This window comes from Molossus molossus, unplaced genomic scaffold (assembly GCF_014108415.1).
Source record: "Molossus molossus isolate mMolMol1 unplaced genomic scaffold, mMolMol1.p scaffold_m16_p_6, whole genome shotgun sequence".
NCBI classification, from domain to species: Eukaryota; Metazoa; Chordata; class Mammalia; order Chiroptera; family Molossidae; genus Molossus; species Molossus molossus.
Genome location: NW_023425399.1, coordinates 73,791,104 through 73,813,873, shown reverse-complemented (window position 1 = coordinate 73,813,873; position 22,770 = coordinate 73,791,104). Strand labels below are relative to the sequence as shown.

Sequence of the window (22,770 nt, the reverse complement as noted above, 5' to 3'; positions counted from 1 at the left end):
ATTCCCAACTTTATGAAAACAATGATCTTTTAGATATACATTTTCTCTTTGTTCTTTCATTGATTGCTTAAATTTTACTACTTTAAAAGGAGAACAAAGAAAATGTTTTTATAATTATCATCCACTCTTAAAGTGTTTACTCATCTCATTCTAATTGTATTTCTTCTGCTTATATCTAGTAATTTCTAGTCATGGAGACAGTATTGTATAATTTTTCCTGGGAAAACAACTTGTGTGTTGATTAAGTGGGTTATTATCTAACTTCCTACCTGTAGGCCAGCTTTTTATGTAGCTGTGTGATCTTGGACAAGTTATCTCATGTCTTTGCACCTGAATATATTTAATTTGCAAAATGAGAATCATGAAAATACTTCATAGGTTTTAATTATGAGGATTAAATGAAATAATTTATATGCAAGTACCATGGTTTTATTCGGGTGTTAATAGTTACTCCTTTCCTTGCTTTTCTGTTGTATTATAGATTTGATGAAGGTTCTGCTGTAGTTAGAAATAATACTTGGAAACGTGTAAAAAAATAGGGGATTTTATTTGAAATATTTCTTGAATCTGATCTTTGCTTTCTGTTATTGCTGCCCTACCCAAGTCCAAATTTTCAACCCAACTTTCTTGAATTAGTGGGACACTTTGGTAGTTTACCACTATAATCCATGTTCTATCTCTCTTTTTCTTAACTTTATCACATGGTTTATTTTATTGTTGTTGTTACAGATGTTTCTCCTTTTTCCCCTATTGACACCCTCCTTCCCCTCACTCCCCGCCCTGTCCCCAGCTTTGTTGTCCATGACCATTGGTTATGCATACATGCATATAAGTTCTATGGTTTATTTTCCCCCCTCCCTCTCCTCTGGGGATTGTCAGTCTGTACCCCCACTTCCACGTCTCTGAGACTACCCCGTTCCTGAGACTGTTTTGTTCATTATATTCCATAAATAAGTGAGATCATGTGATATTTGTCTTTCTCTGCTTGGCTTGTTACGCTTAGGATAATACTTTCCAGGTCCCTCCATGTTGTCTCAAAGGATAAGAGATCTTTCTTTCTTACAGCTGCATAGTACTCCATTGTGTATATGTACCACTGCTTTTTTATCCATTTGTCTACTGATGGACATTTGGGGTGTTTCCAGATCTTAGCTATTGTAAATAGTGCTGCTATGAACATGGGGGTACATATATTCTTTCTGATGGGTGTTTCAGGCTTCTTAGAGTATATTCCTAAAAGTGGGATCACTGGGTCAAATGGCAGTTCAATTTTTAATTTTTTGAAATAACACCATATTGTTTTCCATGGTGGCTGCACCAGTCTGCATTCCCACCAGCAGTGTACTAGAGTCCCCATTTCTCCACACCCTCGCCAACACTTGTTGTTTGATTTGTTAATGGCAGCCATTCTGACAGGTGTGAGGTGATACCTCATTGCTGTTTTAATTTGCATCTCTCTGATGATTAGTAATGTTGAGCATTTCTTCATATGTCTCTTGGCCATTTGTATGTCCTGTTTGGAGAGGTGTCTATTTGGTTCCTCTGCCCATTTTTTAATTGGGTTCTTTGTCTTCCTTTTGTTGAACTGTATGAGCACTCTTTATATTTTAGAAATTAACCCCTTATCTGATGTATCATTGGCAATTATGCTTTCCCATACAGTTGATTGCCTTTCCATTTTGGTGGTTGTTTCTTTTGCTCTGCAGAAGCTTTTGAGTTTGATGTAATCCCATGTGTTCATTTTCTCCTTTATTTCTATTGCTTTGGGTGATGCGTCAGTGAAAATTCTGCTTCATATGATGTCTGAAATTTTGTTGCCTACATTTTCTTCTAGGATTTTTATGGATTCATGAGTTGCATTTAAGTCTTTTATCTATTTTGAGTTTATTCTTGTGTTTGGTGTAAGTTGATGGTCTAGTTTTATTTTTTGCATGTAGGTGTCCAATTTTCCCAACACCATTTATTAAAGAGGCTGTCTTTACTCCATTGTATGCTCTTGCCACCTTTGTCGAATATTAATTGAGCATAATATTTTGGGTCCATTTCTGGGTTCTCTGTTCTATTCCATTGATCTATGTGCCTGTTCTTGCACCAGAACCCAGCTGTTTTGATTACAGTAGTTTTGCAGTATAACCTGATATCCGGTATTATGATCCCGCGTACTTTGTCCATCTTTTTAAAGATTGCTGTGGCTATTTGGGGTCTTTTTTGGTTCCATATTAACTTTTGAAGTATTTGTTCTAGTTCTGTGAAGTATGTTGTTGGTATGTTGATGAGCATTGCATTGAGTCTGTAGATTGATTTGGGTAATATGGACATTTTAATGATGTTAATTCTTCCAACCCATGAACAAGGTATGTGCTTCCAATTTTTTTTATCTTTCTCTATTTCTATTTTCAATCACCTGTAGTTTTCTGCTAATAGGTCCTTTATTTCTTTGGTTAAGTTTTTTCCTAGGTATCCTAATTTTTTTTGCTGTAATGGTAAATGGGATTTTTTTTTTTTTTAGTTTCTCTTTCTGTGAGTTCATCAATGGTGTATAAGAATGCCATCAATTTCTTGATGTTAATTTTGTATCTTGCTACTTTGCCAAATGCATTTATTAAGTCTAGTAGATTTTTGATGGAGTCTTTGGGCTTTTCTACGTATAGTATCATGTCATCTGCAAATAATGACAGTTTCACTTCCTCCTTTCCAATTTGGATCCCTTTTATTTTTTCTTCATGTCTGATTGCTGTGGCTAAGACTTCCAGTACTATGTTAAATAAGAGTGACGGAAGTGGGCATCCTTGTCTTGTTCCTGTTCTTAAGGTAAATGCTTTTAGTTTTTGTCTATTGAGTATGATATTGGCTGTAGATATTTCACATGTCACCTTTATTATGTTGAGATATGATCCCTCTATTCCCAAATTGCTGAGCATTTTTATCAGAAATGGGTGCTGGATTTTGTTGAATGTTTTTTCAGCGTCTATTGATATGATCATATGATTTTTATCTTTCATTTTGTTTATGTGGTGTATTACATTTATTGATTTAAGAATATTGTACCATCATTGCATCCCTGGTATGAATCCTACTTGGTCATGGTGAATAAGTTTTTTGATGTATTGCTGGATTTGATTTGTTAGTATTTGTTCAGGATTTTGGCATCTATGTTCATCAGGGATATTGGCCTGTAGTTTTCTTTCTTTGTAGTGCCTCTTTTTGGTTTTGGAATTAGAAGTATGCTGACCTCATAGAACGAGTTTGGAAGTCTTCTTGAATTTTTTGGAATACTTTGAGGAGAATGGGTATTAGTTCTTCTTTGAATGTTCGGAAAAACTTCCCTGTGAAGTCGTTCGGGCCTGGGCGTTTGTTTGCTGGGGGAGTCTTGATTACATCTTCAATTTCTTTAGTTGTTATTGGTCTGTTCAAGTTTTCTATCTCTTCCCAGTTCAGTTTTGGGAGAGACTTCGTGTTTCTAGAAATTCGTCCATTTCGCTTAGATTGTCGAATTTGTTTTTGTATAATTGTTCATAATATTTGTTAACAATCCTTTGTATTTCTGCGCTGTCAGTTATTATTTCTCCTCTTTCATTTCTGATTTTGTATATTTGGGTTCTCTCTCTTTGTTCTTGGCAAGTCTAGCTAAGGGTCCATCAACATTATTTACCTTTTCAAAGAACCAGCTCTTTGTTTCAATGATCCTTTGTATCTGTTTTTTGGTCTCTATGTCATTTATTCCTGCTCTGATCTTTACTATTTCCTTCCTTCTACTTGCTCTGGGGTTTTCTTTCTGTTTGCTTTCTAGTTCTTTAAGTTATGAGGTTAGATAGTCTATTAGAAACTTATTAGAAACTTTTCTTGTTTTTTGAGGTGCCCTTGCGCTATAAGTTCCCTCTCAGAACTACTTTTACTGCATCCCATAGATTTTGTGTTGTTGTATGTTCATTTTCATTGGTTTCCAGTAAGTTTTTAATTCCTTCCTTGATCTCCTCGGTAACCCATTCATTGTTCAATAACATGCTATTTAGCCTACACGTTTTCAAATGTCTTTGCATGTTCTTGTTGCAATTGATTCCTAGTTTCATGTCATTGTGATCTGAGAAGAGCTTGGTATGATTTCAATCTTCTTGAACTTGTAGAGACTTAGTTTGTGTTCTAATATGTGGTCTGTCTTTGAGAATGTCCCATGTGCACTTGAGAAGAATGTGAATTCTGTAGTTTTGGGGTGTAATTCTCTGTAGATATCTATTAAATCCATTTGATCTAGCACTTCATTTAGAGTCTGTTTTCTTGTTAATTTTTTGTCTAGATGATCTATTCAGTGATGTCAGCAAGATATTGAAGTCCCCTGCTATGATTGTATTGCTGTTGATTTCTCCTTTGAAGTCCTCCAGATTTTTAATATATTTTGATGCTCTTATATTGGGTGCATATATGTTTACCATGGTTATATCTTCCTGTTGGATAGATCCTTTCAATATTATATAGTGGCCTTCTTTGTCTCTAGTTATGGCCTTCATTTTGAAATCTAATTTATCAGATATGAGTATTGCTACCCCAGTTTTTTTTTTTCCCTTCCCGTTTGCTTGAAAGATTTTTTCTATCCCTTCACTTTCAACCTATGTGAATCTTTTGTTGTGCAGTGGGTCTCTTCTAAACAACATATATGTGAGTCATGCTTTCTTATCCAGTCAGTTACTCTGTGTCTTTTTATTGGAGCATTTAAACCATTCATATTTAAGGTGATTATTGATATGCACTTATTTATTGCCATTTTTGTTTAATGTGGTTCTATTTTTCTTCCCATTTCTTCTACTAATTACAGCAATCCTTTTAACATATCATGCAGTGCTGGTTTGGTGCTAATATATTCCCTTAGCCTTTGTGTTTGTTTGTTTTAATCTGGGAAGGTCTTTATTTGACCTTCTATTTTGAATGATAGCCTTGCTGGATAGAGTCATCTTGGATTCAGATCCTTGGTTTTCATGACCTTGATTACTTCATGCCATTTCCTTCTGGCCTTCAGTGTTTCTGTTGAGAAGTCAGCTGAGAGCCTTATGGGGTTTCCTTTGTAGGTAACCTGTTGCTTATTTGTTGATCCCCTTAGGATTCTCTCTTTGTCTTTAATTTTTGGCATTTTAATTACTGTATGTCTTGGTGTGGGCCTGTTTGGGTTCTTCTTACTTGGGGCTCTCTGTGCCTCTTGAATTTGAATGCCTTCTTCCTTCACCAAGTTAGGAAAGTTTTCTCTCACTATTTCTTCAAATATATTCTCTAACTCTTGACCATTTTCTTCTTCTTTGGGGACTCCTATGATGCAAATGTTATTATGTTTTCAGTTGTCCCACAGTTCTCTGAAGCTGTGTTCCTGTTTTTTAATTGTTTTTTCCTTTTGGTTTTCTGATTAGTTGAATTTTTTTCTACCCTGTCTTCTAATTCACTGACCCGGTCCTCAGCTTCCTTTGCTCTGCTGGTTAGTCCTTCCAATGTGTTCTTTATTTCTGCTATGTCATTCTTCATTTCCACTTGGTTGATTTCAGTGTTTCTATGTCTTTATTCATGGTGTTTGATGTCCTTAATCATGCTGTTGAGCTTCCTTAAGATCATGGCCCTGAACTCTTACTTCTGATAGTTTGCTTAACTGCATTTCATTTATCTCATCTTTGGTAGAGTTCTCTTGTTCTTTCCTTTGGGATTTGTTTCTTTGTTTCACCATTTTGGCTATCTCAGTGGGTTTTGGAGCCTCCCAAATTTTCCCTGTGGGTGTTGGTGTTCTGCTGTTTGTTCTCCCTTAACTGGGTTTGGAGGAGCAGGGAGAGGCCCACTTTTTTTTTTTTTTTTCCCTATACTCACCCGAGGACATTTGTTTGTTTTTTGTTCAGATAGAGTGGGAGGGGGAGAGAGAGAGAGAAACATCGACATGAAAGGGACACATCGAGTGGTTTCCACCTGCACGTCCCAACCAGGGCCGGTGACTAACTGCAACTGAGGTATGTGCCCTTAGGAGGAACCGAACCTGGGTATCGCTGTAACTGCTGAGCCAAACCGGCCAGGACAAATTATTTAATTTTTTTTTTTAATTTTTGGTACATGCCGGTAGGCGGAACTGATCCTGGGACTCTCTGGTCTGCAGGCCAACACTCCAACTGCTGAGCCAAACTGGCCAGGGCAGAAGGCCCACCTAAAACACCACTGTCAAGTCTTACTTTTCTAGTAGATGTGCAAGCCCAGGAACGGTTCAGTTATCCTCTAGGTTTTTGCTTGGAGGCTATTAGTCTCAATCACTCAGGGCCTTGGGCTGTAGTTCTCAGGTGTTTTTCGTAAGAAGGTTTCCGGAGAGTGGCTTAGATGCTGGTTGTTAATGAGCCTCAATTTGCATTTCTTTGGCTCACCTGGCTAGGGTTGAATCTCCGAGGGAGGTGCTGCTGCTTTTCCCCATAGGTCTGGGAAGGAGCAAGCTGGCCACCATCCTTTGTGGCCACGACTCAGCAAAAACTCTGAGCGGCCTACAAATCCCCGGGGTCCCCCCAGAGTTCTAGTGTAGTCTGCCCTCTCTCTGCTGGAGCCCCAGGTGAGTGGCTGTAGCCAATCCAGTGTTGTGTTCCAGCCCTCTGAGCTGTGGAGCAAGCTTAGTATTTTATCCCCGAGGGCACTGCTCACAGCTAAGACCGCTGCTTTCTGTGGGCTCCCAGCTCGCCACCGTCTTGCGCGTCTTCAGATCCTTTTGGTGTCCCTGGTTATGTGGCCCTGTCCCACTGTGTTTCTGTTCCTTTTTCGACGATTTGTTTTATTTTAGTTGTAATTCTCGTTTGGTCCTGGGAGATCATCTGTGTAGCTTCCATTCACTCTGCCACCATTTTTGCATCTCTATCATGTGGTTTTTTTCTTATCATGTAGTCTTAGTTTACCTATTTCCTTAGTCTTCATCCTACCATTCTCCATAATCGTCTGTTCCAGATGGGTTTCTTACTTTCTCCAGTATGTTGCCGGCTTTTTCCTAACTTTGCTATCACAGTTCTAAGCTATATCATTTTCTCTCTTTGTTCTCTCCTTTATTCTCCTCACCAATTTTCTCATCCTTATTGTCTAATGTAAGTCACAACTGTGCTATACTTTTTTGAACTCCTACAGTATTTATAATTTGTTTCATGTAATTTCGAACTTGATCATAGCTATCTTGTATGAGTGATCTTGAGTATTAATCCTACCTCCCTAATGATAATTCCTTGACGGCTTAGCATAATTATGACCATTATTGTCCACATAATATTTGTTGATTTGTTGTGAATGATTATCCCCCAATCTCATTCCCCTTTTCTTTACCTTTGAATTAGTTAGGACTTTGTCAGTTATATGTGATAGAATTGAACTTGAATTTTCTGAGGCAAAAAGAATTTATAAAATCAGGGAAACCTGATCTCATTAAAAATAAAATTCAGTTGAACTTCAGTAATAACTAGAACTTGGGCCTCAAATGCAATCATGGCTCTCTCTTTATTCTCGTATTCTTCCTTTGTGTTGTCAATCTCTTTGTAGACTAGTTTTAGTCACTTGTGGAAACATGGCTGCCCGTAGCACCTGGAACCTTATATCTAACAACTCCAATTTCAGCCACTGACCTCAAACCTTTGAGAATCAAATCCAGAGTTCTGAAGCAAAAGAGTCATTGGTTCAGCTTGGGTCAATCGCCCACCTGACCTATAAGGAGAGTAGGATCACATGAGAACTATGAGAATGGGGAAGCAGTTCCCAGGAAAATTAGGGCAATGAGGAAAGGCAAATAATAGCATAGATGTTCATTATACCACTCCTTCTCCTTTTCCTGTTTTCTTTGACCTTTCATAAGTCTCTTAAACTCTTCAGTAACTGTTTTCTCAGTTTTTTTTTCCTTTATTGATTTTAGAGAGAGGAAGGGAGAGGAAGAGAGAGAAACATCAATGAGAGAGAACATTGATTGGCCACCCCCTGCATTGCCCCCCACTAGGGATTTGGCCCATAACCTGGGCATGTACCCTGACCGGGAATCAAACCAGCGACCTCTTGATGCATGGGTTGACACTCAACCACTAGCCTCACGGGCTAGGCATGTTTTCTCAATTTGTAAAATGGATTTAATAATAATTTACTTCAGAGGGTAGCAGTGAGCATTAAATGTGATCATCTATAAAGCAGAGTTTGAAACCTTACAAAAACAATAGTGTTAACTAATGATAAATGTCTGTCCCCTTGGTTCCTTTTACCTTTATGCTCTGTGCTCTTGTGTCCTGGCTCAAAGCTGTGTGTGTGTGTGTGTTCCTCTAGGTGCTTACTCAGCCACTCCCAAGTTGCTAACTGGCCTTTTGGCATTACCTAACTCAACCCCATCCCATCTTTTTGAGTAGAAGAGAAGAAGTTATTAATGTCACATAGCTTTTCTCAGATAGTTTTAGAGTATTTATTATTATTAAATGAATTATAATCATAATCAATTGAAGGCCAAGAGCCTCCAGAGATTCTGCTTCTTTTTACCTATGTTAATTAGGAATCTTTTGATTGTAAGAGGACTGAACATTCAACCCAAACTAGCTTAAACAATAAAGAACATTTACTGCCCCAGAATACTTCATAGGAAGATTTGTTTTATTTTATTTGGTTGATCTGATTTGGGGGTTGGGGGATCAAATTTGATAAAGAATTCCAAAAAAGTGTTACCCTCAATCATCATTATAACTCCCCAGTATCTTGTTTCTTTGCCTGTCAAAAAGAAAGAACCTATTTTCTTAGGAACTTAAAATGAAATTGTTTAAATGTGTACAGGCTATAAAATACTATTTATTATATTTTAAAAAGATTTTTTTACAAATATAAAAGAGATTGTAAATTTACTGTTTCTATGAAATTAAAATTTTTTTTCTTAAATGGAAATACATCTTGATTATTTATATAGCTCTTGGGCTTCTGAGCTGTTATATTTTGAGATGCTCATACTCAACAAATAAGCGCATGAGAGTAGGTATCTGATTGTCTTGATCACTGATGTATCAATAGTTCCTAGAGCAGTGCCTTCAATAGTTAAAGTTTTCAATAAATATTTGTTGGGTGTTGAATTACTAGAACATGTTTTTTTGTTTGTTTCTGTGACAAAAAGCCAAGAATGACTGACATATGTTAAGAGATATGGTAATATTGATAAGTTATTTAAATCTGTTTAAATCTAACGTGTATATATTCTAGGGGGAAGACATTTTAAAACTATAAGCGGTCTATATAAAAATATAGGTGGAGCTTTTTTCCCCTGATATCTGAATTTTGGATGAGGTGCCAAAAAGCCAATCATACCCATTTTTGTTAGACTTTGTACATCCATTATTTTATTTAATCTTTATATCAATACTGTGGGCTGGGTGAGGCAAGTATTGTTCTCCCTTGGTAATGAAATTAGATGTTAGAAGAAGTAAATGAATTGCCCAACAGCATACAGCCAGCATGTGGCAGACTTTTTGATCCTTGGTCTGTGGTACAGAGGAAAGAACACCAAAGTTGTAGATAACATGACACAGAGAAATGTTTCCATAGCACTTAGAGTGCTTTGTACACAGAATGCACTAACTAAAAAATATTTAAATTGACTGAAAAGTATGGGGATTGGTAAAAATTTGAGTGGGGGAAGTGAGCTCTAAAATAGTAGGGGGAAAAGATCTTAGTGTTTATTGACTGGGTTGGAGCAGTGGTCTAGAACTTGACTGGATCAGAGAGGAATTAGTTCTTTGATAGAACCTGTAGTGTATTGCAAGTTTCAAATAGCTGTCTGCTAAAACATATTTTTGTTGGATTTGACATATCTGGAAAGTGAGTGTTGATAGGCAATCTAAGCTATGAAGCATGGTGATCTGAAGTAGAATAAAATGAACAGTTAAAATGGGGATGATTGTCCGGCCGGTGTGGCTCAGTGGTTGTGAGAGTCATCCCATGCACCAAGAGGTCACCGGTTCGATTCCCAGTAAGACTCATGCCCAGGTTGTGGCCCTGATCCCCAGTGTGGGGCATGCAGGAGGCGGCCAATTGATGGTCTCACTTATCAATGTTTCTATCTTTCTCTCCCTCTCACTTCCTTTCTCTCTAAAACCAATAAAGAAAAAAAATTAATTAAAAAAATAAAATGGTGATGATTAATGACATGCACATAATTAACAGTAGGCAATAATAACATTTTACTAAATTGGTATGAACTAAGATATTGAAGGACTGGGAAAATACTTAAAAAATTAATATCCCTGTATTTGGTGAATGGCTTACTGTCATATAACAGAACTGAACATTTATCAGGGGCTGAAAATGGGATAGGGGATTGATTACAGAGAAGTATGAGGGAACATTTAGGGTAATGCAAGTGTTCTGCATCTTGATTGTGATGGTGGTGGTGGTTCTAGTCACACTGTAGTATGTTTGTCAAAATTCATAGGACTATAAACCTAAAAAGGATGAATTTTACTTTATGTAAATAATACCTCAATAAACCTTTTAAAAAAGGACCTTTAAAAAAGGGGGGAAAGCTCTGGCCAGTTTGGCTCAACATTTAGAACGTCAGCCTGGACTAAAGGGTCTTGGGTTCGATTCCTGGTCAAGGGTATGTACCTGGGTTGCGGGTTTGATCACATCAATGTTTCTGTCTCCCTTTTTCCCTTTCACTCATCTAAAAAAAAAAAAAATCAATGGAAAAATATCCTTGGGTGAGGATTAACAACAATACAAAATTAAAATAAAAAGGAAAAAAAATACTTGGTGAAGAGATTAATGGTCCCATGACATAACTGAACATTTATTTGTTACTATCAGTACCATGACCTTTGAGTATAAAGGATATTATCTTTGTATGACTTATGTGTATGTATGTGTTACTTGGGAAGGACCTATGCTGACTGTATTTTGAAGTATGACTGTTGGAAAACAACTGATAATGTTTGTGGCTAGTGATAAAATTATAGATGTTAGGTGAAAATTAGAATTTTGAAACACTTGTGTCTGCTACTTGAGCTTGACAGCTTCCCAGTGCCTGAAGACTTTTTTCATGAGGTTGATGACAGTAAATGTGATTTTCAGTGTTGTATGACGAAATGTGTCAATGTTTGGAAGAGTTCATAATTCAGTGAGCCATATTTTCCACCTGACTATTGCGTGATGTTGTAAGATCATCTATGAGTAAAAGATCCACTCAAAGTGCAAGTAGACTAATAAATTTTAATATTGCAAAGTGGGTACAAAAAGTTCATATATACAGTTTCAGATTCCATTTGCAGCTGAAACACCTCTTGTCAAGTTTGGTGTAACAGACTATTTCTATGATTACCTGAAAATGCTGTTAATATACCCTTCCCTTTTTCAACTAAGTATCTATGTGGCTTTCTTACCTCACAGATTTTCTTACCTCAACCAAGACAATGTATTATAATAGATTGATAGCTTTGAGTCCAGCAGTCTTCTATTAAGTGAGACAATGGAGATTTGTAAAAGTGTAAAATAATGCCATTCTTATCAATTAAAAGTGGTTTTCATAAAAATGTTTATATTAACATGTAATGGATTTTTTAATTTATTTTAATTATTTATTTTTATCCTCATCCGAGGACATTTTTCCATTTTTGTTCAGATAGAGTGGGAGGGAGAGAGAGGAAGAGAGAGAGAGAAACATCGACATAAAAGGGACACATCGAGCGGCTGCCATCCGCATGACCCAACCAGGGCTGGGGACAAACTGCAACCAAGGTACGTGCCCTTAGCGGGAACCAAACTCGGGTCTCTCTGGACCGCAGGCCGACACTTTAACTGCTGAGCCAAACTGTCCAGGGCTGTAATGGATTTATTTTTTTATTTTTTATTTTTTCTTTGCTGATTACGAGAGAGGAAGGGAAAGAGAGATAGAAACATCGATGAGAGAGAACATCAATTGGCCACCTGCTGCATGCCCACCACTGGGGATTGGGCCCACAACCTGGGCATGTGTCCTGATGAGGAATAGAATCGGCGATCTCCTGGTTCCTGGGTTGATGCTCAACCACTGAGCCACACTCGCCAGGCTAATGGATTTATTTTTATTTTTGTCTTTTAATCAGTGTGCTAAGACTAGTCACATTTAATGTAATTATTAATAAATTGGAATTTAAGTCTCCCGTTTTATTTTTTGTTTTGTGTTTCTTTCCTTTTTTCTCATTACTGTTTTCTTTTTCTGGCTCCTTCTTTTGAGTTATTTATAATTTTTTAGTATTCTGTTTTTTTTCTTTATTGATTTTAGAGAGAGAGGAAGGGAGAGGGAGAGAGAGATAGAAACATCGATGAGAGAGAACATCTATTGGCTGCCTCCTGCATGCCCCCCACTGGTGATCGGACCCACAACCTGGGCATGTGCCCTAACCAGGAATCGAACCGGCAACCTCTTAGTGCATGGGTTGATGCCCAATCACTGAGCCACACCAGTTGGGCTAGTATTCTATTTTATTTTACCTAGTATATTCTTGATTATATCTTTTGTATAGTTTTATTAGTGATAGCTGTTCTGGGGATTTCAATATACATAATTAATCGTTCATAAACTACCTAGAATCATAGTACCACTTAATGTGGAATATAGAAACCTTACCACCATATAGGACCCTCTACCCCCCCCCCCTTTAGTTTGTAGTTGTCTTAGGTATTACAGCTGTATACATTGAAAATGTTATAATTTTTGCTTTCAACTGTCAAACATTTTAAATAACTCAAAGGAGAAGAACATAGATTTATAACTTCTGTTGCTCTTCTTTCTTGCCTCACATTCCAAGTTTCCTTTTTTTGTTTTTTGAGTTTTGAAATCATTTATTTATTTTAGATTCCACATGTAAGAGATCATACAGTCTTTGTCTTTCTCTGTCTGACTTATTTCACATAGCATAATGCCCCCAAGGTCCATCCATGTTGTCTCAAATGGTAAGATTTCTTCTATTTTTTTTATGGCCTGATAATACTTCATTGTATGTATATATACCACATTTTTATCTCTTCATCTATTGTTGGATACTTAGGTTGCTTCTATGTCTTGCTATTGTAAATAATGCTGGTTGATTTTTGAATATTGAATAAGTCTTGAATCTTTGGAATAAATCTTTGGAATCTCTAAGAACTTGTGCATCTTTGTTGGGTATGGTGTATGATTGCTTTCATATATTGCTGAATTCTATTTGCTAATATTTTAAGAACTTTTTTTAAAAAAGATATTTTAATTGATTTTAGAGAGAGAGGAAAGAAGAGGGTGAGAGAACAAAACATCCATCTACTGCCTCCTGCACGCACTCCCCCTACCGAGGATCCGATTAAAACCCTGGGCATATGCCCTGATTGGAATTGAACTGGCAACCTTTTGGTGCACAAGATGACACCCAACCAACTAAGCCACACCAGCCAGGGCTATTTTAAGAACTTTTGTGTTTATATTCATGATAGATATTAGTCTATACTTTTTTTTTTTTTTAATCATTCTTACCCGAGGATTTTTCCATTTTTTTTGTTCAGGTAGAGTGGGAGGGAGAGAGAGGAAGAGAGAGAGAGAAACATCGATGTGAAAGGGACACATCGAGTGGTCGCCACCCGCACAACCAACCAGGGCTGGGGACAAACTGCAACTGAGGTACACGCCCCCAGCGGGAACCAAACCATGGTCTCTCTGAACCAGAGGCTGACGCTCTAACCACTGAACAAAACCGGCCAGGGCTAAAATTTCTTCTTTAAGGATCAGCTCAAATTTTACCTCCTTATGAAACCGCAGTTGATTAAATAGTCCTTTCTCTATTCATGTAAGACCTACTTATAACACTTAGGATCCTGTATTATTTACTTATTCTGCCTAATAACCAAAAAACTCCCACAGACAGGAAGTATTTATTGTTATTATTACTATTACTATCTGTTTTTCTACAGAGGAGGAGGCAGAGTTATAAATACAAAAAATATAATAATTCCTGTTAGAGAAAACACATAAGAAGTCATTAATATTTTCTCAGGCTTTGGGGGAAGGCAGCACAAAGTAAGTGACATTGAGGCAATCTTAACATAAATAATGTTCACATTCCACCTGGAGAAAAGAGTGGGTGCAGAGGCTGTAGGGTAGAGTTGAGCATGGCTTATTCGATATTACTACATACATGCTGATGTTCTTTAGGACAATTATAGTGCAAAAATATTAAATATTCTAAATATTTAGTAAAACATATGGTGGCACTTCCAGATCAGTCCCCACTAAGTATAGACTTATGTAACTTAGTTGGAGACTGATTTGGAATTGCCATTGTAGAGATACGTGCATGTAGAGAAAATGAGTCATAGGAAGCATTGGCATATATAGTAATGTCACACTGGGTAAATAGATTTTAATTGTGTTTAACATCAGAAGTTGTTCAAATTCCCTAAAGAAATTCTGTTTTCATTTTCATATTAGTGCTTAATCTTGAGAAACGTTTTACCTCTTTGCCTAGCAAAGAGATTTATATGTGCCAAAAATATTTTCTGTAAATGGTACATTTTCTGTCATCAGGTCTTATAGAAGTCTTTTAGTACAAAGGGTCAGCCTATTTTAGAATTAGTTTGGGTTTTCGGAAGCCTTGGTTTTACTGCCATAGTTTTAATGGATTTTTTTTTTTTTGGTAGTTTCTAAAAAAAAAAAAACATGTCCATGTTTAGCATAGTAACCATTTGGATTTTGAAATTTTACTTAAAAATGTTTTTTTATACATAGTATACCTTTCTTTTCTGGTGCCATTATATTCTCATACCTTATTAGAAATGTATTATCACTAATGGATATAATCCTAAATGATATTTTACACAGGACTCTTATTTTTGTAATTCAAAACTATCCAGAGAACTAAAGTTTGCAGCAGTATTCAGTTGAATAATTGCTCTTGCTTTTCCTTTTGCTTAAGCTCTGTTGTGTGATAACACAACTGGAGCTTTCCCCTTTCTAATACCAGTGTGTCTTAAGAAATGTGAAATGTAAATGTTCATTCTCTAGAGATTCTTCTGAAATGTTACACTTGCAGTTACTTATACCTGGCTTGTGTGTTTATGTGAAAGTGCTTATCCAATGTGATTAGCTTCTTTCTAAATATACTTCTGTGACTGATCTACTATCATTAAACAGAGTAGCAAATAATTTAATTAATGTATTTAATTAATTAATTATTTGACATTGATTGTCTTTCTTATATATCCTCTCCCCTACAAATCTTAAATTGATGGTTAAGCTAGATGATGGACATGTTGTGACAGTAGAAGTTAGCTTTCTTTCATGTCTAAGTCATAAAATTAAGTGAAGGAATAAGTAGTAGGACTACATGCTTTTGCTGTCATTCCCAGTGAATTGTTTTTGCTCTTGGAGGAATGTTAATTTCTGTTAGTGTCTTGAATCCTGGTACTAGAATATGGACTTTAGGAAATGGGGAAGTCTCATTTTTCATTATTTTACAGAGCTTGGGAGTATTGAATAAAAGTCAGAATTCCTTGCTCCATAAAGATGTCTATACCTTGTGATGTGTAGCTTCTTCACTGCATTAAAGCGGAAGCCTGCATCCCTCTCCCGTACCCTAGTGTTTTATCTCCTCTTAGCACTGTTTTATGTTTGTTATATGTTTTAGATTATGCTAGAACAGTACTTTCTTGCCCATTCTATTTCTCTGATAAAAGGCATATAGTTTTTGCTTATGGATGATACTGAAAAGCTGTATACCATACTAGGCAGCTAATGCATGATCAGATTCTGTGGTCAAACAAAAATGAGATGCCCCATGTTTAAAAAAAATCATAGATGTGATTACTACAGTGGAGAAGGTTTTAACATTGTGACCTAGGATTTACTATTAAGTTTTTATGACCACACCATTACAGTGTATTTTCTCTCTCTCTTTTTTTTAAATCCTCACTCAAGGATATTTTTTCCATTTATTTTCAGACAAAATAAGAAGGGGAAAGAGAGAGAGAAAGAGAGAGAAACACCGGTAGAAGAGAGACACATTGATTGGTTGCCTCCCACATGACACTGACCAGTGCCAGGGACCATATTGTAACTGAGGTATGTACCCTTGACCGGAATTGAACCTGCAACTCTTTGGTATGAGGGTGGATTCTCTAATTGCTGAGCCAGACCTGCCAGGGCTTTATTTTCTATCAGTAGTGAAATTTACAGAACTTTCAAATGTCCACTAAAGAAATAAAGGAAAGAGAGGGAAGTGAGACTGTTAGGACCAAATACTTCACATTTGATTCTCGCAAATTTCTTGTGAGTTGTAGGTAGTTATCTTCATTTCACAAAAGGGAAAACTGAGGCTCAGAAAAGTTATGTGACTTGTCCTTCCAACAGTAACATAAAAATATACATGTTTTTTTCTTTAAAATTATTTTGCTTTATTTTTTCATGTTTGAAGTATTTGATCCCATGGAATTAATTTTATTTTTAAGCGTGACTCCAAATCCTTCTTCATAGTGCTGTCCTGTTATACTAGTAACATTTACCAGAATGACACTTTTTGTCAGCCCCATCTTGTCCGTGGCCTCACTATTGAATGGGCAATTTTCTTGCCCTTTCACTGCCAACACGTTCTATTGAATCGGTTAATGCTGTTTCTTTCTTTTTTAATCCTTACCCGAGGATATTTTTCTGTTTATCTTCAGATAGAGTGGGAGGGAGGGAGAGAGAGGAAAAGAAAGGGTTAGAGAGAGAAAAACATCGACTGGTTGCCTCCCGCACGACCCTGATCAGGGTCAGAGACAAGCCACAACCCAGAATCAAACCCACAACTCTTTGGTCCACAGGCCAAAGCTCTAACCGCTGAGCAAAACCAGCCAGGGCGGTTAGTGCTATTTCAATGTAGTGGCATTTATTGAGCTCTTACTGTGTATTTCAGTTTGAATGCTTTTAGTCACAAGAAATAAAAAATTTAATGCAAACTGAGTTAAGCCATAAGGAAAATGTATTAAGAAAGCTTGGGTAGATTCTCTTCCTTCCTTCCTTCTTTCCTTCCCTCTTCCTCCCTCTGTCCCTCCCTCTCTCTCTTCTTTCCTTCTCTGGCATAGGAAAAAAAAAAAAGAAAAAGAAAGCTTGGGTAGAGTAGCTGTAGAGTAGTTTAATTCAGTGGTTCAACAAACATCAGGGACTCAGGTTTCTTCCATCCTTTGGCTCTGTTGTCCTCATTGTGTTTGGCTTTGTCCTCTGCCAGTATCCCTTGAGGCTGCAAGATGGCTGCTGTTGTTTAAGGTGTCAGATACAGATGATAATTTCTCATGAACAGAGGGACATCTTACATGTATCTTTTCAAGAGAGAAGAAACTTTTTCTAGAAACTTTTCTGTAGGTTTTCCTTCACATCTTCAGGTACCAGATTATTAGCATGTTCCTGTGTTTAAGCTGAACATTGGCAAGAGTAATGAGCCTCCATGTTTGCCTTGGATTAGAACCAGCCTCCTGGAACTGGGAAAAATCTCTCCCTCCTTGGAAGCTCATTGTCTCTTGGATGGAGGTGGGGAGCCCCGAAACACAATTAGGGTTAAATTAAGAAGGTAGAAATAGTTGTTGGGATAGGAAAGCCAATAGTATCTGCTATGCTATGAGTAAAACGTACTGCTTAGTTCTGGGGTTTAGCTTACTCAAGGTGCTTGAAAAATCTAGCTGTGAATATTGAAGTGAACAATAATTCTAATACAAAGAGTTTTAATAAGTTTAAGAAAGTTGTGTAGAAGTAGTAGTGGTATACTAGGGAAAACATAGGATTTTGAGGTCTAACCATTGCTTTCTAGTTATAATTAGAAGAATGACTGGTGATTTTCTATTAATTTTTAAACAATACATCTTAGGTTTAAATATACATGCTTATTTTCAAACTTCTGATTTTATTTTTAAGAGATTGAGGATTTTTAAAATTATGTTTTTATTATGATCATGTTATATCTGTAACTACTAGACTAAGTCAGTATTTTGATTCCACATAGCTAGCTGTGTGGCATTGGGCAAGTCAGTTAATATTTCTGATTGTTATTTGTCTTGGGTATACAATGAGGGAATTAAACAAGGAAAATTTTGAGGTTCTTTTCTGTCTAACATTTAGTAATTTTTCTAAAATCTTATTTGGAGTAAGAGTGGAGGCAGTTGTTTTAAATATATTTAACAAAGAGAGTATGGGAGTAAATTTAATATAGCCCTCACTGTTTAAAGTTTTATTTGATGTTAGAAAATAATCTGAGCTAATATAAATTTAGATGTTCTGAATCTTTTAAAAATGGAATGTGTCTTTGGAAGTAGATGTTTACTAGAAGCTCTTAAAATAATAGTTACAACATGTAATAATACATTGAGGTTATCTCACTATTACCTACTTGCACTTCCCAGAGAATGTTAAGGTGTCAAATTTTGCCTAAAATTGTTCTTGTGTAGCTAATAGTATAGTAGTCCCCTTATCCACGGGGAATATATTTCAAGACCTCCAGTGAGTACCTGAAACTGCGGATAGTACCAAACCCTATATATACTATGTTGTTTTTTTTCCCTAAACATACATATACATACTTTTTGGCTTCTCTTCGGCATATCTGAATTGTCAGTATTACTACTCTTGCACTTTGGGGCTATTATTAAGTAAAATAAAAGTTATTCAAACACAAGCATTTTAATACCACAACAGTGATCTGATAATCATTTTGGTTACTAAGTGACTAAAGGGTGGTAGCATATACAATATAGATACTCTGGACAAAGGATGGTTCATGTCCCTGGCAGGATGGAGTGGGATGATGGGAGATTTCATCATGTCACTCAGAATGGCACATAATTAAAACTTATGAATTGTTTATTTTGGGAATTTTTTATTTAATATTTTTGGACCGAGTTTGACCATGGGTAATTGAAACCATGGATAAGGGAGGACTACTGTCCTTGCACTCTCCTGTAGTCTGTATAATTTTTTGGATTGACACGATGTACTGACACTTAGTATCTAGTCTAAGAAAAATATAATTTCTTGAATATTGTAATGCCTTTGCTATTAAACATAAAAATCATTGGTTTATTGTACATTTTATGTCTACATTTTTCAAGGCACTGGAATTAAAATGAGATGTTAACTGTGGTTTCTGCCTTGAACTTAAAAATCGAGTCAAAAATTTAAAAAATATATTCATGTTTAATATACCTTTTCCTAGAAAACAGTGAATTCAAATATTTATTGGTTTGGTTTTTCAATTTAGACGAGACCAAACAGTAGCTGGTCTTTCTAAAAATAAAGTTCTCATGTAAAGGTTCTCATTTCTTTTCTGTAAAAAGAATGAACAAATATTCAAATGGCTCATAAGACACTACGAAATGTATCTCAAACAGATGAACTTGTTCTAGAGGAGCTTTTTCTTCAGATCTGCATAAACCTCTGAATTTTGAAAAGCCAATGTAGGGTGGGTTGATCTCTTCATGCAGTCAGTAATATTGATATTAGTCTCTTCTCCATGGACACTATCCAATTCATACAATGATATATTTTAAAGCTTTGATTCTGCTTTTTGGTTTCCTAGGTGAATATTAAATATTCTAAAATAATTGGATGATTGGCACCAATGGCTTAACACAAAGTATAAAGTATGTATATTGTCTGGCTTTAATTTTTCCTTTTATGAACATGACTCTGCAGGGTCTGCAGAAGGTTTGTCTTCTTTGGTTGCTTCTGTTTTTATTCTTGGGCACTGCTGGGGCAGACTAAATTTCCCAGCTAAGTAAAATGAAGATTACTTGGGTTATCTGAATGTTCCTCCTGAGGCATTCCCACTTAACTGATTGTTACACCTTCATATTGCCTGCACTTGCTTAGAAGTAAAAGTAAACGCCTGTGTTTAACCTTTACTAATGGCTGCCCTACAAAGTGCTTCAAGGAAAGAAAAAGAACCCTTATTAAAATCCAATATCTTTTTATAATTAAAAATGTATCTAAATGCTGAATTTATTTTACACTAAATTTCACATTTTAGGGATTACTATTTAGCTACTACCTTGTAAAATATGTGTAGTCACAAAGATAGGCCATTTGTTTTTTATGAGTGTCTGAAATAAAGAAAAATGAAGTAGTAGTAATGGGGAGTGAAAAGTAAAATTTTATGCCCTTATGTGGAGAAAAGGGTGTGAGTTGAAGTCAGTTTTAGCTAGTTGGTGGTGATGTTGCTGCTCCTCTGTTTGGGACAGTTAGAATGTGAAAAATCTATATATGAAATAAAAACAAATGTTCTTTTCTCCCAGTACTCATGTAACCTTGTAGAAGATGTCAAATGAATGCAAGATGTATGAGAGAGGGCCAGTTAAAAATTAAAGGGTAGCCCAGCAGGTGTGGCTCAGTGGTTGAGCATTGACCCATGCACCAAGAGATTGCTGGTTCGATTCCCAGTCAGGGCACATGTCCAGGTTGAGGGCCCATTCCCTAGTGGGGGGCATGCAGAAGGCAGCCACTCGATGTTCTCTCTCATAGATGTTTCTATCTCTCTCTCCCTCTTTCTTTCTCTCTAAAAATCAATAAAGGAAAAAAATTTTAATAAAAAAAATCAAGGGGTGTATTTTATTCTTTACTCATAAAAAAGGCAAGTGTTCATAGAGTGATCCAGAAAACTAACTTTTTGTTTGTTTATTTGTTTAGGATGGATTGGATGCTTTGGTATATGATTTGGATTTTCCTGCCTTAAGAAAAAACAAAAATATTGACAACTTTTTAAGCAGATGTAAGTAATTTTTGTGGAGGTTAATGACTGATTGTATATAATGAAATCTTGACTTAGATCATTTAAGCACTTTCTTTCCTTCTGTCTACTCTTTGGGTATTTCGTCAATAGTGTGTACATAAAATGAGTGAAATGGGAAAGAAACTTTATTAGTCAGTTTGGGTGCCTATTAGGAGAATCTATAAAATATTTTGCAAATTAGGGAATGAAAAGTAAATGGCTAAAATAAGCATATACATAATATATTACATTTCAATATGATTATATTTATTCTCTATTTTTCTTTTATAAATGAATCAGTTACTATATTTTCATATCTGCATATAAGAATAGGTTACAAATGAAAAGCCCTCCTGAGATAGAATTTTCTTCATGAAAGCTGACTTTTTTTTTTTTTTTTTTTAATCCTCATCCGAGGACATTTTTCCATTTTTTTGTACAGACAGAGTGAGAGGGAGAGAGAGGAAGAGAGAGAGAGGGAAACATCGATGTGAAAGGGACACATCAAGTGGCTGCCACCTGCACGACCAACCAGGGCCGGGGACAAACTGCAACCGAGGTACATGCCCTTAGCGGGAACCGAACCCGGACCTCTCCAGACCACAGGCGGACGCTCTAACCGCTGAGCCAAACCGGCCAGGGCAAAGCTGGCTTTTATTTACAGATATTCTTTTCTAAAAACATTGGGATTTTTATATTAGATACTATCATTTAAAATTTTGATTAAAGAACTTTAATTAAAGTAGTTTCAAAAACTTGATAATAAGATTTAGATCATAAAATCTTCCCTACTCCATTTCTTTGTTTCCTAAACCATACATATTGATACATTTAGGTTAAGTTTGTTTTAGTATTATTTTTCAATTTTGGTTACATATATTTGGTTAGAAAATTTTATTTTTCTAAGTAGTCAAACATTTTTACTTGTTGTAATTTCTTTTACATATATACACTTGGAAATTTTGCCTCAGAATTTTACTTACCAATTTTATGTTGTTTTAGTTTTCTGTTTGTTTGTTTTTTAATAAAAATATTTATTTGGCCTTAATTTTATTTTGGAATATGGTGCCAGAGTATGAATGGGGACTTTTTAAGTATAAAAGTTTTTTAAATTTCTCACATCTTAACTGAAATTGCAGGAAAATTTTATTATTGTCTACATTTGGTTACCTCCCTACTTAACAATATAACAAAATAAAAGGTGGAGAAACATGACCATTTCTTATTGGACGGTAGACAAAGGATAAATGTTTGTTAATACAAAGGGGGGGGTTGTAACTAGAGTTATCGTAGCCAAAATTGGAACATGTTTTCTTAATTCGTTACTCCTTTTGCTATGCAGCATTCATTCATAATATTAAGTTTGCCTTTATATTACATTTTGTAAGTAGAAACATCAATAATTATAAAAGAAATAAGTAAAATAAAATGAAAACAAAGCTAAAGAAAAGCGTTTTAACAGATAAACTGTGTATTTTAGTCTGGCTTATATTTTTATTTTTTTGTTCTTGAAACTTGTCTTAAATTTAATTTTTCAATTGTAGTTTACATTCAATATTATTTTGTATTAGTTTTAGGTGTATAGTATAGTGGTTAGATAATCATATACTTTACAAAGTATTCCCCTGATATTTCCAGTAACTACCTGGCATCATACATAGTTATTACTATATTATTGACTGTATTCCATATGGCTGTACTTTACATCCCCATGACTATTATGTAACTACAAATTTGTACTTCTTTTTTTTTTTAATCCTCACCCGAGGACACCTTTCCATTCTTTGTTCAGGTAGAGTGGGAGGGAGAGAGAGGAACAGAGAGAGAGAGAGAAACATCGATGTGAAAGGAACACACCGAGTGGCTGCCACCCGCACAACCGACCAGGGCCGGAGACAAACTGCAACCGAGGTATGTGCCCCCAGCGGGAACTGAACCCAGGTCTCTCTGGACCGCAGGCCGACGCTCCAACCGCTGAGCCAAACCGGCCAGGGCCAAATTTGTACTTCTTAATCCCTTCACTTCTTTTCACCCAGTCCCCCAT

At 36.1% G+C, this 22,770-nt stretch overlaps 1 protein-coding gene across 2 annotated transcripts in view; it reads left to right on the top strand.

The window, feature by feature from the left end:
* Positions 1-22,770, top strand: part of ROCK1 (Rho associated coiled-coil containing protein kinase 1) — a 186,881-nt gene that overhangs the window by 12,096 nt on the left and 152,015 nt on the right. For both annotated transcript variants that reach the window (XM_036245219.1, XM_036245220.1), the window contains exon 2: positions 20,645-20,726. In XM_036245219.1, the coding sequence (XP_036101112.1) occupies positions 20,645-20,726 (82 nt within the window). The remainder of the gene's footprint in view (positions 1-20,644; positions 20,727-22,770) is intronic.